Genomic DNA, 16304 nt, shown 5'->3' with positions numbered 1-16304 from the left:
TATTGAGACTTAGATTGCCACGCCCCAGCCCTAGTCTCTGATTCAGTGGATCTAGGGTAGAGTACGAGACTTTGCATATGTAAACAGTTTCCTAGGTGATGCCGAGGCCGATGGCCAGAGAACCACCCGTAGAAAACTACTGGTCTAAAAGCAGGGCTTTCCTAGAGAGATTTTTTATCACAAAATCTGGAAGTCTGATCTCAAGCTCCTAACCCTCCCTGAGACCAGGGCCTCCTATGTATGGTCATGGCTTCCACCACCTTCCTCAGACTGAACCTTTTCAACCCACATCATAAGCTCTGGCCAGGTGCCCTCCCCGTCTAGTCTCCCTGTCCATCACTTTGCTCTGGCTTCACTCTCCCGTCTGGTCCAGGCCCCCATGGTCATTTGTATTTTGGATCGTGCTCACCATGTACTTGCCTAGCAGTTGCCATGCAGGCCTTGAAATTGCCCAGCGTTCTCTGCCTTCTTTATTTTCTTTCCCAGAATTCTAAACTCGCTTGAACCATGCTGTCAGGGGCCATGCCAAACCCAGGCTTCTGACTCAGCACCAACACCACTGCTCGGCGACCCTTCTCCTCTTCCATAGCACGGCCCCTCCTCCACTGCCTGAACTGTGTTCTAGTCTTCTTAGGCTTCCCATTCTCTTCCCTACTTTCCCACCAAGGACTGAGCTTCCATATAAACCAAGAAGACCCAAGTCATCAAATGTGACTTCTTTCCACCCTCATGTATTTCCCGGCCTATCCTTCCAACTTGACTTCCCTCCTCCTACCCTCTAAGAATCTGTGTCCCTCCTCCTTACCACGCCTACCTAATACATCTGTCTACACTATTAACCCTCTCCCTCAGAACCGACTCCATCTTCGCCAGGCATTTGATCTCTTTCCCTTGGCTCCTTCACACGGATACAGTCACACATATGTGCACACACAAATATGCACACACATTTGCACACATATGCACACTTTTCTTAAACAGACCTTCCTTCAATCCTACCGTCCCTCTACACATGGCCCAGTGTGTTGCATCCATCACTTTTAAACACTTTGAAAGAGTAGTCCTCTTGCTGCCTTCACCTCCCACTCCTTCCTTAAACCTCTGCAAGCTTCCTGGGGGAGTCACCGTTATAGAGTGTCTCCAGATTGCTGGTGTAGCATGAGGACCAGAAAAGCTCAGATCCAGAGACCCTGGGTTCCAGACCCATCTCTGGCTCTTCCCACCAGTGCAATATTGGGTAAGTTATTTAACATCTGAGCCTACCTCCACATCTGCAAAAACAGGAACACTAAGCACCACTTACATAATTGCTGGGAAAAGCAAATAAAATATTGGAGTTGAAGTGCTTCATAAACTCTGACCTAGCCCCTAATGGCCTCTTAACAAACAAGTAAGAGGCTCTCTTGGTCCAACTTCTCCAGGCTTCCAGGCAATGCTTTCTGAAAAGACTGCTCTAAATGTTTCTGTGTCAAGAGCAGTTGCCCTCACGCACTGGAGGCCAGAAAAAATATGTGCTCATCTGAAATGAAGGCCAGGGAAAGCATTCTGACTTCCTTTTACTAAGAGGGAAAAATCAGATGGGAAAATGTTCCCAAGTATGTTTTGCCTCCAGCACGTTCTTTTAATAATATTCTCTGGTGTGAAGTAATTAATTTTTAAGCATAACCAGCCCTGACTTAAGCAAGTGATATTTCTGCTGAAAATAATTCTTCCCAGCCATCTTTGATTTTCTTCTCAGTCCCATTCAGACAAAAGAGAACTCACTTTTTTAACTCGGGTGGTCAGATCCTGGACAAAGAGTTTCCGAAGGTTGTGAAGCGTCTGCAATTCTCGAGACTGGAAGAGAAGATTTTTAAAGGCCACTTCAGTGTACAAATTCACAGAATTGACAGCACACCGGGCACCAGATCATTTCCCCAGACTCCTGCATGGACACTTCCCAAGCCCGCCATGGACGCTGCTGGTGCATCCCCTTTTCTGTGATGCCCCCCTACCATGCCCACCCCTGGACCCAGTGTTGTTACTGGAGCACCTTGAAATGCAGAGCCTGAGAACCCAGACCACAAACTGTAAACTAGTAACAAACTCTACTGATCTGCTCTACTCACAAGGGAACCATACATGGCCTCACCCACAAAAATCCAAAGGTTTCCTCTGAAACATTCTTACTGGGCCATGTTGTATCAGAATAGATTCCTTTTTTCTTTATTACGTAAATGTTACAATGTAATACCAATAAGCTTAAATGAAAAGTTAGCCACAATATCTCACCCTAACGGACTGGCATTTTTCATGTTTCCTCACAGGCTTCAGGTGCAAGTCCATACGCTTGTTTGCTTTCCAGGACTGAGCTTACGGATGAAGCATTTTGTGGACTTTCCTCCTGGGTGGCCCTGGGCAAGCTAGCTCACCTTTCTGTGCCTCAGTTTTCTTATTGGTAACATGAGAATAAAAACAGTGGTTCCCTCATCATTGCTGTCAAGATTAAATGAGGTGAACCTTATCATGCTCTTAGAACATTTGCTGGCACATATTAAGTGCTCAGTAAACATGACTGGTATGAATTTATTGATGCATATTTCATATCATAAAAGCCATTTCTTCCTTAGGCTTGTAGTGCTTCCTTTTATTGTTGTTAAAACTTTCACTGTATTTAACTTCTTGGGGGCATTTTTCTCCTTCATTTTGGATTATTTTCTACAAACGAACCTTTAGGAATTACATTACTGAGACAAGAGGCTGAGCCAAATCTGGTGATCTTTGGTAACAAGATCGGAAGATCAAATATTTCCTTAGGTTCAAGTCTCCATGTATTTACTATAGGAGATATGATAAGCTTCTTGCAAAATATTTTCCCATAAAGGAAGAGGAGAGAGCTAAATTCTGCATGCAAACTTTTCCATTTGTCTAAATTGACCTACTCTAACACAGAATTTCAAGGGACGCAACTCACACATGCTCACATCTAAAAGGAAGAAACAGAGTATAAGGCTATGGAAACACTAAGTTTCTTGCAATAAAGATTCTCTCTTTATTTAAGGTCTTATTACTGGGTCCAATTCTATGTTGAAATAAGGACTTGAAGTCAATTGTGTCTTCGGATGAGGTAATTACTTTCTGCAGGAAACCAAATGGATCTGTGATTATGAATAATGTGCACATAGGACCTGTCTGAGGCTGTGCCACCTTCCAGCCCAGGGGCAGGGGTGCAGCACTCACTGTGTTGCAGACACACTGTCCCAGGCCCTGCCGGAGGGAGCTCAGCCCGGATACCCTGCTTCTTAACACCTGCGCCCGCCCTGCATGCTCTCTCATGCTCTCTCTCTTGTTGTCTTGCTCTCACTCTCGCTCTCTCGTCAGTGGTTTTATTACTGATTGAACTGTAATCACAGTTCACATTTTGCATGAAAACACTACCACACCAAAGGGGAATGAAAACAGAAGATAGAATGAGAACAGTGCTCTGTCCAAGGGCCAGGCATTTCCTGGCAAATAAATACCAAATATAGTGTCCTGAGTTTGGCAACTTTCTCTCATTGTTGTCTGTTTTAAGGTGGATTCAATGATAAACAGTTCGGGAAGGATAGTATAAAACATTTAAAAATCACTTGTCTTTTTTATTTATGCACACTGTGCTTAGGCAACTATCGTTCGGCCTCCTGTGGCAATTATATATTTTTTTCCCTCCATCACACTCATGATCATCCCTCCGGCTCTCCATGTGCTTCCTGTTCACATCACAGGTTGCCACCCTCCATGCCAAAGCTCAAGGCTCAGCTCCCTGTCACAGTGGACAGCAAGGGCGGGACTAGCAAGGAGGGAATACAAGTCCCATCAATGCAGCCAGAGGGCTCCTGCCCCAAAGCCCAGACAGTGACCAGTTCCAGCGAGTCCACTGCCCGGGGCCCAGGGATGCCCAGATGGCTAGTGGGCCTTTTCCACCACTGTCCCCTGGAACGGGTGTCCCAGGCATTCACCCCCTGGCCAGCAGGTTCCATGCCCCACCCACCCCACCCAAACACTCCCAGAGGCAGAACAGTCCCTGCGCCGAGGAGGGCGGCAGAGCAGTCAGCCAAGGACAGCTCGTCTATTTCTGAAGAACATTTACGACTCGGGGAGAATTCCAAGGCTGAGTGAAAACATCCGAGTCTAAAACAGCATACAGTGCAGGGCTCCAATCTTGGATCTTAAAAGTGTGCATGCGACGCGTGTGGGTGGCAAGTGAGATTGAGGGAGCGAATCTGAGTGCCACGAAGCCAGTGGGTCTGTCCACGTGCACGGCCGGGCGAGGGTGCCCGTGGAACTGTGCCCAGCGTGGGATGGACAGCGGACAGGCAGGGAGATGAGAGGAGCTAGTGAGGAAAATACGTCATTCGAAAGACGCAAAAGACCACTCGAACTTCAAAAAAGGCAAAAGAGCTGATAAAACGTTCTTTAAATATCACACTCCTGAGGGTATGAGAGCAGAAAGCATGAGAGTCCGTGAGCATGGAAATGTGTGTGCGTGTAAGCGAAGGTGGGTGTGAGGGTGAACAAGAGCACGAGGGTGGCGTGTGCAAACGCACCTGTGTGCGTGCGAGGGGGAGTGTCCCGAGAGAGCATCTGTGCAAGATGTACAAGGGAGTGTGAATATGGGTGGGGGTGTGAGTGAAGGCAAGCAAGGGGAGTGAGGGTGAGCGACTGCACGAGTGTTGTGTGTGTGAATGTGCCAGTGAGGAGGTGTGGACGATTGCTAGTGTGCATGCAAGTTGTGTGTGTGCAGGCAAGTGTGCATGTCCTGTGTGTTGTAAGTGCTCATGTGTGGAGACGCATGCAGGAGTGAGTGAGACTGAGCAGAGGCATGAGGGCCTGAGGGTGAGCGGCTGACTGTGTGTGTGGGCAAGGGCCTTTGAGTCCCTGTGTGAGTGTGTGATGTGCTCGTGTGCCTTGAGTTGTAGGTGTGAGTGAGACTGAAAGAGGGCATGGATGGGTAGGGACAGTGGGGTAAGAGTGCCTGAGAACTCACAGGTATGAACGAAGAAAGCATCCAAAAATATTTCATTGATATCAGGGATCTCTGGCTGGTGGAAATATAGTGAAATTGTAATGTTCAATATTTTTCTGAATTTCTATAATTATCTATAATGAGGATTATCACTTCTCTGGTAAAACAGATGTAGATAAAGCAATTTTATGGCTTCGTTTCAGGTTCCCTTGCCGGCTCCCTCCACAAGCTCCTCCTCCATACTCAAAAGACCCACTTTCCTTTGGACACAGGCATCTTCTGTCACCAATGGCTGGTGCCCGCATTTCCTCTCCCTGGCTTCGAGGTGCAACAAATACTACTAGTCCAAGGGCCAAGGCACAGTCTCAGGGCCAGACTCAAGCAACCGACTGCCACCAGTGTGGGGTCACCAGGTCCTTGGAGACGGCTCAGTCCCTCACAGATCCACATGACACATGAACCGAGCCAAAATGGATGACTGTATCTAAACAACAGTTTCTCTCTGTTGTTGAATCATGTGAAATGTCTGAATGTGTTTTCACCAAATGGAGAGGCTATGTTGGAATGGTCTGTCTCAAAGCGCAGGCTGTGGGGCATGGAGCCAGGCAGCTACCCCACAGAGCAGCTGAAATGGAAGCCGACCAGAGGAGATGATGCCAACGAACCCAGACACAGGACAGAGAAAAACAGCCAACATTTCAAATAACTAGCCCTTCCAAAGGTAAGGCAGGCCTGTCACTACTCCACCCAAAGCCCTGCCGGACTCAAGGTTTTACCTGGCCTGCATCACTGCAGGCTCTACCTTGCTCACCTTGTATCTGTGTCCCTCCCTCAGCTGCTGCCACACAGACTTCCCTGCCTGCCCCCAACATGACAGTCCTGACAGTGCGGGGCTTGTCTCCAGACCTTGGCATAAGCTGTTGCCTCTGCCTGGAATGCTGTCCCCCACACATCTCATGGCTCACTTCTCCTGCTTCGAGTCCCTGCTAAAAGGTCACATGCTGAGGGAGCCTCCCCTGGTCAGCACCCTACGCATGTTTTGATAGAGTTCAAGATTTGCTTCCTTATTGTTTATCGTCTCTCCCAGCTAAAGGTAAGCTTCACGAGGGCAGGGATCTTATTGCTGTTGTTTATGGGTATATTCAAGCACCTTGGAGAATGCCAGCCCTTAGGAGACGCTCAATAAATATCTGTTGAATGTCGAGTGGAAGTATGTCACAAAGTGCAGGGCTGTAAAATTGCTGAGTTGCAATTCAGCTTAATTCTCACTCTGGGGCTCCAGGTTACTGCTCTAAGGATGAATGGATTGGTTGGTTGATTCTGTGAAGAGTTGAGGAATAAATTCTACAAATCCTACTTTTCCACAGAATGTCTTATCTAAAATATTACACAGAAAGCTGTGCATGGATAAAATTTTGGAATAAACAATCTGACAAATCACAAACGAACCCGGTCTTGGAGAGAAAAATAAATTGGGAAACATCTTGACATACCACTGTCTCCTCCAGCCCTTTGAGGTCTTCTCTGGCTTGTTCCCTTTTATCATTCAGCAATCTGAAAAAAAAAAAAAACATAGATCACCAGAGGGGACTCAGAGGTTTCAGCAGATACTATTTGCATCCACAGATAAATCAACAAAACCAACCAACAAGCACACAAATAGCCATTGTCTGTTTTTAAATTAGCCCAATCTAACCAGAATATCACAGGGATGAGAGAAAATAGAGGAAATATTTAGAGTGCACTCACAAGAGCTTTTCCAGTTTCATTTCTCTCTCTTGGTCCTCTATTTTCAGCTTGTTATAATCAGAACTGAGCTTCTCCTGTTCCAGTTGCAGTTTCTGATTCAAACTGAAATTGAGAGGAAAAAGCAATATATTCCACATCAGTCTGAAATTCTGAGTCATCCAGCTAAAACCGTGGTTCTGTTCCAACCCCATTAGGTCTGTACAATAAAAGCAATAATTCTGCAGGATTTGGAGGGATCAGAGAACAGCCACACAGCTTCCTCCCTGCCCAAGTGAAAACTAATTTCTGGGGTGCATCTAAGAGGCATGAAACATAAGGCTTTGAGGATGTATTTATAGCTTGCTTGTGCAAGAGCTTCAGGGGAAAAATATGAGAAGGGAGAAGGGCTGATATTTTAAAACAGAGAACCCATGTCTGAAGAATTCTGCTCCCTCGGTCCCTCCGACGGCATGCACTCACTCGGGCAATCTCATTTGGCCGTTTCCACCTTCCTTCCTTTCTGGTCTGATGTTCTAAAAATATCTCCCAAGTCCAAATGCCTCACTGGTACAGGCACAGTTCCTGCCCTCGAGGAGTGGGTACAGAGAGAGGAATTATGAAGAGAAGGCAGCCTGGGCTCTGCTGCAGACAGAAACTTTCCATCTGGTTGAGGGTGTTTGGTCAACATTTACATCAGCCCAGGACTCATAAAACCTTTCCTAGAGCCACAACCAAGCATGTGTGAAGGAGCAGTTATGCACTACCAGAAGGAAAGCCCAGAGTCCATTTGAAAGGCACAGGCCTAGGAAGCTCCCCTACCTCCTAACTCACTCACCAACCCATCTTCCCCCTCCCTTCCGGGTGAATACATGAGGGTGATTAATCAGAATAATGAACACGAGACATCCCTGAATGGGAAAGCATAACTTGGCAACAGAAGGTGAGTGGCCTGGAAGGAGAAACGGAGGGAGGAGACTAAGTGCTTTCCTTCTGGGACTGGGCACCCAGCCTGGGTCACACCATTTAGACTTTTGCTTGGGTTACCAATCTCTTCTTTTAAAATGCAAATGCTCCTTTCCAGCGGCTCACACACATTGAAAAGGGACTTGGATCAGTAGTCTGGAGAATTAAAGTCTAACTCCAATCTGATTTCCTATTTAGCAATGTGACCTTATGTAAATCATTTCACCTTGCTTCCCATATAGAAATGTTTCTTCGTCGACAGGAAGCAAGAGGGGAGGGAACAGTGAAGATCCTGGGTGGGGTGGGGGCGGAGAGGTCAGCATTTCAATATAATTGGTTTTCTTTGTAATCCTGGGTCTTTTATTTAGAGCACTCGAAAACATTATTCTGAAGGAGCAGAGGCCATGTCAGAGGCCGCCAGACAAGACAGGAGCACAGCATGAGGGGGTGTCACGATGTCACAAACTGCAATGATGCCGTCCTGGTGGCAGTGCACAGGTCACTGGCACCTCCGCCTGCACAGACACCTGACAGCATGGGGCCCTAAGAAGTGGGCACATGGAACCAGGTGTCTGGGGTGGCGCAGTGAGCGTGTATGTGTAGGGGAGAAGGGGAGGCAGTGGCGCTTGACTGCCTTCTCAGGAGTGTTTATAAACCTACCAGAGCTCTGGAGTCAGGACCAGTTTTTTTTTGTTTTTGTTTTTTTTTTTGGTGCTTTCATTACAGGCACTACCCACATCTACTGGGGCATGCATCCATCCAGTGGAGTTACCTATGTGACCCTGGCCCTAGGGGACTAGGAAAGGCAGCTGGGCCTGCCTTCCACCTGCCATGCCAGGCTCAGCTCCAGATGGGAGAACAGACCTTGGAAGCAGCACGCCCAGCCTGCTGTGTCACCAGGGCAGTGCCCATGGGGCAAGGTGAGCAGGGCCCTTGGCTAAAAGCCATGTCCTTCCAGGATGCCCTAAGAGAATCAAGGCATGACCACCCCACGCCCATGGAGCCCTGGGACAACTCACTCCCTAATTTCATCAATGATTTTCTGCTTCTCCTCAATTTCGTCTCGGAGTCTGGACAGCTGCTTCTGGTGTGCTTCCCGGTGGCTCTCCATCTGCTGCTCCAGCGCCTTCTGCAGCCCAGGCCAAGAGAACATGTCATCCACTCGCTGGCACTCAGCCCACTCTGTGACAAGCCCTGGATCCACATCTGCCTACTACCCTGTGTCCCGCAGATGTCAGATCCCAAAACTGGGGGCATTCCTGGCTCTTGTGCCCCCAGGACCCAGCCTTGCTTTATTGGGACAACAAAACCCAAATGGGTCCTAGGAGCCAATTAGTGCACTAACTAAACAAAAAGCATTCCCTTGACCTTCTCCAGCCCACCCTGAGCTTCTCCAGCCAGGACAGTCAGAGGCCACCAACCTCTCCCTATCCAAGTGACCTCAGACAAGCCTGTAACCTGTGTGAGCTGCACCCCCTCACCTGTGAATTGAGATAAGAGCCCCTGCCCTTCCCACCATAGATTTATGATGATGTCCAAAGGAGACCTTTCTGCCACAGCACTCTGAAAACAGGAGAGGGACTCACACAAGGCATGACTTTATTCTGCTGGCTGGAGCAGGGACATGCCGTGGGCATCACTTTAACTGTGGGCTTTGACTTAGTGAGGCTCATAGTTTGCCTACAACTAATCAAAATCCTACATCTTCTCCTGTCTCATTTTATTCACCTAAAAGTCTTCCTTCCCAATCTATTTTCCTTTACCCTTTAAAATGGGACCAAAATAAAAATCTCTATGCTTAAGATAGAGACTCAAATTTGGTGTGTTCTTTATCAAGGTTGGAGGAAGAAATTCTTAGATGTTAACTCTGACAAAAGAGCCCATGCAGTGATTTGGGGTGCTACCCTTTCCCTCTTCATCAGGAATGGGGAAGACAACGGTATTAACACAACTTAGCCATCCTCTACAGACATCTTGGGGTCTCTGGACCTGTTCTTTTCTAAGCCAGGCCACACTCTGAGATCAACTCTGAATACCCAACAATGGACCCTCTCCCCTCCCCTCTACACTGCCATACACAGATCTAAAGGTGACAGATTTTCCTGAAATAAGCATTTCCAGTCCAAATGCATCACACGCACACTGGGCTTGATGGAAGGGGCGGACACACACACCTTCATTTCCTCCGCATCCTGCAACCGCGTCAGATGTTCCTTCTCCTTATCCTGGAAGCTGACTTCGTGCATTTTTTCTGTTTTGAATTTTAAATGATTATTTAAGATTTAACTGGCAGGACTCACACCCAAAAGTAAAAATTAAAACACAAAAAAAACAAGAAAAATGGCAACAGAGCATAACATCAGCTTATGTCAGCAGTTACAACCGTGGCATAAAGGGACGGGCAAGGACTTCTGGCTAAAGCCAAGGCTGGCCCCTCCCGTGGCATTCCTTCCACAGGGGAGCGAGGCAAGTACAGGGGAAAATGCTCACTGGGGACGGCCCTCCTAGGACTGCACTTGAGCTTCATGTCACCGCACACCTGGGAGGACTTGTCTCCCACTTGGTCTCTGTGAGCAGCCCAAGGTCATGTGCATGAACAGGCCTTGCAGATGAGAAAGCCCTCTGTGACTGTTAGGTGGCCAGTGGACCCAGGCCACAATGGGAGTTGCAGGAAGACCATTTACCTCCCATGGGTAGGCTACTTATTCTCAAAGAATCTGGGGCAGAAAAACATACTCTAAGGATGGGAACAAGGAAATAGAAGTATAGTATAACACTTCTGAGATTAAACCAGAAGGCCCCACGTTTGGGGCAGGGCTGCAGTGTGGCACTCCTGCTTCAGCATATGCTTGGACAATGGCGCTCCCTGAACGCCAGGTGCAATGAGCAGCCCCAGCTGGGGAGCTGGGGTGCCAGGGAGCAGAGTGGTTTATAACAGTGACATTCAACTCATTATCTCTCCATAGTCTGTTCAGCTTTAGGTTTCCTCGTCTCTATTTTATTTCAACTCGGTGGCTCCAGTGCAGAAACCACTGGATACAAGAGAGAAACATTATTTTCCACATGCAGTTTTTGATGGTGCACCTATTCCTAACCACACAAAGAACATGTGACAAGGTTAGAGCAGAGAGTGGGCATGTTCATGTCAGACACAAAATGTATTTACTGAATGTAACAACAATACAGGATAAAAAAACTGGTAACAGTGTTACCAATCCCAACTACCTTATCACAACCATTTTTATTTTCAATATTAATTTCTAGGAACACAAACATCTATTCTTCCCCACCCACTACCCCCACCCCGAGACAAAGTCCTGCTCTGTCACCCAGGCTGGAGTGCAGTGGCATGTTCTTGGCTCACTATAACCTCTGCCTCCCAGGTTCAAGCAACTCTCCTGCCTCAGCCTCCCAAGTAGCTGGGATTACAGACGTGCGTCACCACGCCCAGCTAATTTTTGTATTTTCAGTAGAGACAGTTTTTCACCATATTGGCCAGGCTGCTCTTGAACTCCTGACCTTGTGATCCACCCATCTCAGCCTCCCAAGGTGCTGGGATTACAGGTGTAAGCCACCGCACTCAGCCACATCCATTCATTTTTAAGAGTTATAACCATAGTAAAGATACAATGATATATTGTAATTTTCACCTAACATTGCATCATAAACATTGCTGTACACCTTCATGTATATCATGTGAAAAATTAAATAACACACCACAGTGTGTTAACTATTAGACATTTAGATGGCTTCCTTTTTTGCTGATCTAAAATTCTGTAATGAATATGAGACGTGATAATCAAAAGGTATGAAAAATGTTACAAGTATTAATATATATTTTCAAATGGCTTTCTGAAAGAATTCTAACAATTTTCATTGCAACCCATAATATGTACGCTCTAGTTTCACATTGCATAGCACATACATTCTTAATCCTGTTCTAGTTTCTGCATTTCTAGTCCCTTCTCTTAAATGTCTGCTTCTATTCATTCATATTCATGAAGTGCTTCCTATGTGTGAGGACCTCTCTAAGCTCAGGAGGTCATGAGGCTGGCTGGCAAAGAGAAGAGGTTGTTCAAGGGGGTGCCAGGAAAGCCACAGCGGTTCAAACTTAAGAGCAACAGCATGCCATAGAGGGGTTAGAAGCATAGGGTTGGAGCAAGAGAGAATGTGAATTTTAGAATCCTCCCTTGGGATGCCACACGGTGGCTGGCCCAGAGTAGGCTGGGGGTGGGGCATGAGTAGATGGATGTGGGCACAGTCCTTGGTTAGCCTGGACAGTGAACCAGAGGCGCCTCTGGCAGATGGAATGGACAGGCTCTGGTGACCGAGGAGAGTCAGGAGGTGGGGAGTGGGGGATTCTGATTTGGGTAGCTGGGTGGACTATGGGGAAATGGGAAGATGAGCAGATTCAGTGGGGGGATGGTCTCTTAGAAATCTCTCCTTTTTTTCTAGTTATGCTATTGTTTGCAAAAGATCTAGAAATGCTTTAACTGAACAAAACTAAACATCATGATTCCAGCCAACCAGAGGCTGTCTGACAGGCCAGGTGTTTACGTGGTAGACAAATATTCACCTTGGGCTCGGAGCTTGGCCAGCTCTTCACTGAGCGAGTCCTGGGACTCTTCCAACTGCCTCCTCTTCTGTTCCATGTTCTGCATGTAGTCTGTCAGAGACTTGATCTTGGCTTCATGCTTTAAATAAGCAAAAAGGAAGAGTGAATGACTAGCAAGTGGTCACCCAGGCTGGCCTAACTTCCAGGCAGATGGAAAATGTATACAGAACACTCCCCTCTCCAGATCTAGGGGGCTCACCCTTAGGATGAATGTAAACAAAGATAGCATTTCAGCTGGAAAAACGGTATCAGATTCCTTAGATCACATCAGAAAATAAAGAGCCACAGTTTCTGTTACTTTCTGTTACTTTTGAAACTCAGGGAATAATGGAATCTTTGCCATGTACAAATTGTAGCAAAGTCCCAACCAGCACCTAAGGGAAGCTGTGTTTGTTGTTGACATAGAAAAAGAACTTTGTAACGGGCACTCTTTAAACTCAACACACGCTAATATTCTTGACTCTGATCTGATACAGCAAAGTCATTCACTCTGAGGCCTGGACAATTTGGAGCACCCCACTGGGTCCTCCTCTGGTTGCACCCCACTCCACTAAGCAAAGAGTTCACAGGCCAAGGGAGCATGTCCACCTGAACCTATGTTCCTGTAGGCCACACTCAAGAGTACTGGGGACCTAGAAACTTCCTACTCCAGGTCTGAAGGCCAGAGGTGGCACTACCTCTTCCTCACCCATTCGTACAAATGGCAGCTGACATCTAACAGTTTCACCAGTTCACAGTGGGTGCAAAAGGGACTTGGACATGGAACTGGCATGTCCAGCTTGAAAGAGAAGAGGGTGGGCCACAGGCCATGGGGGTCTCTATTAGTACCCTTGCCTTGGTGCCCCTGAGTGTTAGAGGCAGGTTGGCCAAAGTGCATTCTGTTGGTATCATGGATGACCTAGAATCACATAGGAGGTGCGCTGCTCCCTGATATGTATCATTTTTATTTTCATTCTTTATAAATAATAACCATATGATTATAAAAAATAAAGTTCTAAAGCAAATCCAGAAAAACTGGTGTAAACCATAAACCAAGGTATCAACTATTTCCCCCGGATAGTCCTGATCTTATCTGCAGGAATTCAAAGCACAACATAAATCCAACTCAGCACTTTCATTTTCACTTAACTTTATATAATTAGACTTTCCCAATGGCTAGGTTTTATAAATTTTTTATAAGAGCTGCATAATATTATTCCATGTAACTTTCTCTTATTAGTCTGTCAATGGATATTTGGGCAATTTATTTTATTATCATGCAAAATAACACTGTCTTCAATACCTTGCCTATAAGCTTTTAATATTTTTAATCAGGAAATGAGAATACCATATGAAATAAATTTTTTCCATTTTCATTAACAATGAAAACTACTGTCAGTGAAATTGCTGGACTAAATTATACTTACATTTTTATGATTTCTGATTTCCATGGTGCTTTTCCAAAGAACTGACCAAATTATACTTTTATCAACAATGTATGAATATATCAATTATACTATCACACATTAGCACTGAATAATCTTTTCAATACATTTTCGCTTATTATGTTGGTTATAAAATGGAACCTTGTGAATCCATTTTAGACAGGGAGGTTGGAGATGTTTCTATGATTACACATCATTATGGTTAAAAGCATACCAGAATAAAGTAGGCTTCTGTCTGCCTCCGTATTATTTGACACACCAATCCATGTTGGTATCTGTTTCCTGCTTCCTCGAAATGATTATTTAAATGCCTGGCATAAGGCAGTAAGTAGCCTACAACTAGACCCCTCCTGGAAACGTCAGACCCAAATACCAAGCTCAGATGACAGTGGTAGTCCAGAAACTGGGTTGCTGTTTTCTGAAGCTACCTTACTAAACTGAAAATGCCACTCCCACAGGGAGAAGAGCAGCCTTAGGCAATAAGCAAGTGAAATGTGCCCTCGGGCTTGAAAGCCCTTGAAGACATGGGTTTTGGGTTCACACACATTTTCGTTTGAGTCCCAGCTCTGTCATTCACTGTTTGGACAATATATTTAATCTAAATCTCAGCTGCCTATCTGAAACAGAGGAATAATAATAAAACTTACCTACCAGGATTTTTTTAAGATTAAGTGAGAAAAGGCATGTGAAGTACTTAGCGCAGTGAATGGTACATAGTAGATGCTCAATAAAATGCCACCTGCACTATTACTAGCAGTTTCTGTTTTTTTCATATTAAAGTGGACCTATGGTAGAGATTAAAAGATGAAGGAATATTGCCTTACTTATAGGAGTTTTAGAGATTCCACCCAATATTTTATGTTCATTAGCCAGCTAGCCATCCATCTATGGATAGATAGATAGATAGATAGATCCTCTAAAAAGGGAAAGGACTCAATGGAATTCATGTAATTCTCAAGACAAAATGTAGTCCTAGGAATAGACCTGGGCTGCCATCCCCTGGGAATGCCAAGCTTAGGCAAAGCAAAGTCCATCAACCAAGGCTACGGCGCACCGTCAGCACCAGCAAGGGCATGGAGGGAGCAGATCGCAAGAGGAGAAGAGTGTGCAAGGAGGGGGAAGAGAAGGACCCACCTGTGAGATGAGCAGCTGGCAGGCTGCCAGCTCCCGCTCACTGGCGTTCATCTTCCTGTTGGAGTCCATCTGGGCGCTCTCAAGCTGTTTGCTGCGGTTCACCAAGGACTTGACCTCTGACTTCATCTTGCTGATGTACAGGCGGGCCATGGTAAACTCCTCCTCAATGACTCCATTCACATCTGCCAACTGAGCACAGGAGGGGCCAAGCTCAAATGCTGCCCACAATTTCTGTAGGTTCATGGATTCCCCTGAAACCTGCCTCTGGATCCCCAAGATGTCTGTGGATTTCTGGTTCAGAATCCTAATTAAAGGACAAGCTGAAACTTCTCAACACTCAACCCAAGTTCTCCTAGACCTCAGGTGAAACTTTCAGTTGAAACCCCCTACTAAATATAATCCTCAATTAACTAAGTTTTTCATTGCCATCGATTTTGAAAAAGAGAGATGACAGCATAAGAAGAAACACTGAAGATTTTTAAAAGGAGATAACTTCAAAAAGGTATTCCATTCAATGTCTTACACCTTACATCTCTGTAATAGCAGTGAGACCCAATGTTCCTAAAGGTGATGCTGAATTCCTATAAAAATTCAAATCAAAACTTCATTAACGTTCTCTATAGTATGTTTATTCAGGTAGAGAATTGGTATAATGCCTTGCATATGTTCCTATAAACAAGGATTGAAATAAAAATGTGTTTCTATGTAGTCCTCAATTAAATAGAAAATCAAATGAATAAGAATGTACCATTAATTAACAAAGGGCTTCTTGATAAAGGTTTCTCACCCTAAGTTTTCATTACTACTACCAGTCTATTTTCCTTTGCCTTTTCACACCTGCTCCTTCCAGACAGACAGTAATCTAGCTCATAAGATCATCTGAGAACAGTCTAAATCCACTTTAGAAGAGAAGATTCTGACAGCCAGCATTCCTGCGTGATCTATGTTTGGTTAAAGTTTCAAAGCTCTACCAGAAACAAAAGTTGAAGCAAAGTATTTGTGATAGAAACCCATCTGATAAAATGTAAACATGGTCTTGAAGAGCAATTGACCGAATGAGCAAGTAACTGTGTGCATATTTTGTTTAGCCACCAGAGGGCAGCCTAGCACCTCAAGAGAAAACAAAGAGCCCTGTCCAGAATCCAGCACAGAAACACAGGCTTCCTTCCACTGGTCGAAAGACAATGACTCCAACCATGGTTTTGTTTTTTTTTTTTTTTTTTTTTTTTTTTTTTTTGATGTTCCACAGTACATGCTGAGTGCCCACTTATGTCGTTATTGCTGTCATTAACTCATCATATAACTATCTGTTCAGTAAATATTTGAGGGCTAAAAAAAATGGAATCAGGTATCGGCCCTGAAATTTGGTAGCAAACATGGAGTACACTGGACACTGCTGAGTGCCTGTAACTTGGCATCGACCTTACCATAAGAATTCAACAACAATACAAACGGC

General features: G+C 45.5%; 1 protein-coding gene and 1 long non-coding RNA gene across 3 annotated transcripts in view; one reads left to right on the top strand and one right to left on the bottom strand.

The window, feature by feature from the left end:
- The window catches only part of KIF5C (kinesin family member 5C), a 150719-nt gene that overhangs the window by 17817 nt on the left and 116598 nt on the right, over positions 1-16304 (bottom strand). For both annotated transcript variants that reach the window (XM_032286340.1, XM_032286341.1), the window contains 7 exons: positions 14849-15037; positions 12252-12369; positions 9850-9926; positions 8695-8804; positions 6734-6835; positions 6478-6538; positions 1765-1836 (listed from right to left, as the gene is read on the bottom strand). In XM_032286340.1, the coding sequence (XP_032142231.1) occupies positions 1765-1836; positions 6478-6538; positions 6734-6835; positions 8695-8804; positions 9850-9926; positions 12252-12369; positions 14849-15037 (729 nt within the window). The remainder of the gene's footprint in view (positions 1-1764; positions 1837-6477; positions 6539-6733; positions 6836-8694; positions 8805-9849; positions 9927-12251; positions 12370-14848; positions 15038-16304) is intronic.
- Positions 8803-9480, top strand: LOC116556980. Its single transcript, XR_004271294.1, has 2 exons — positions 8803-8908; positions 9053-9480. It is a non-coding gene; the product is annotated as an uncharacterized LOC116556980 (long non-coding RNA).

This window comes from Sapajus apella, unplaced genomic scaffold (genome assembly GCF_009761245.1).
Source record: "Sapajus apella isolate SASKATOON/1434 unplaced genomic scaffold, GSC_monkey_1.0 scaffold18, whole genome shotgun sequence".
Taxonomy (NCBI): Eukaryota; Metazoa; Chordata; class Mammalia; order Primates; family Cebidae; genus Sapajus; species Sapajus apella.
This window is presented reverse-complemented; position numbering and strand designations above follow the sequence as displayed.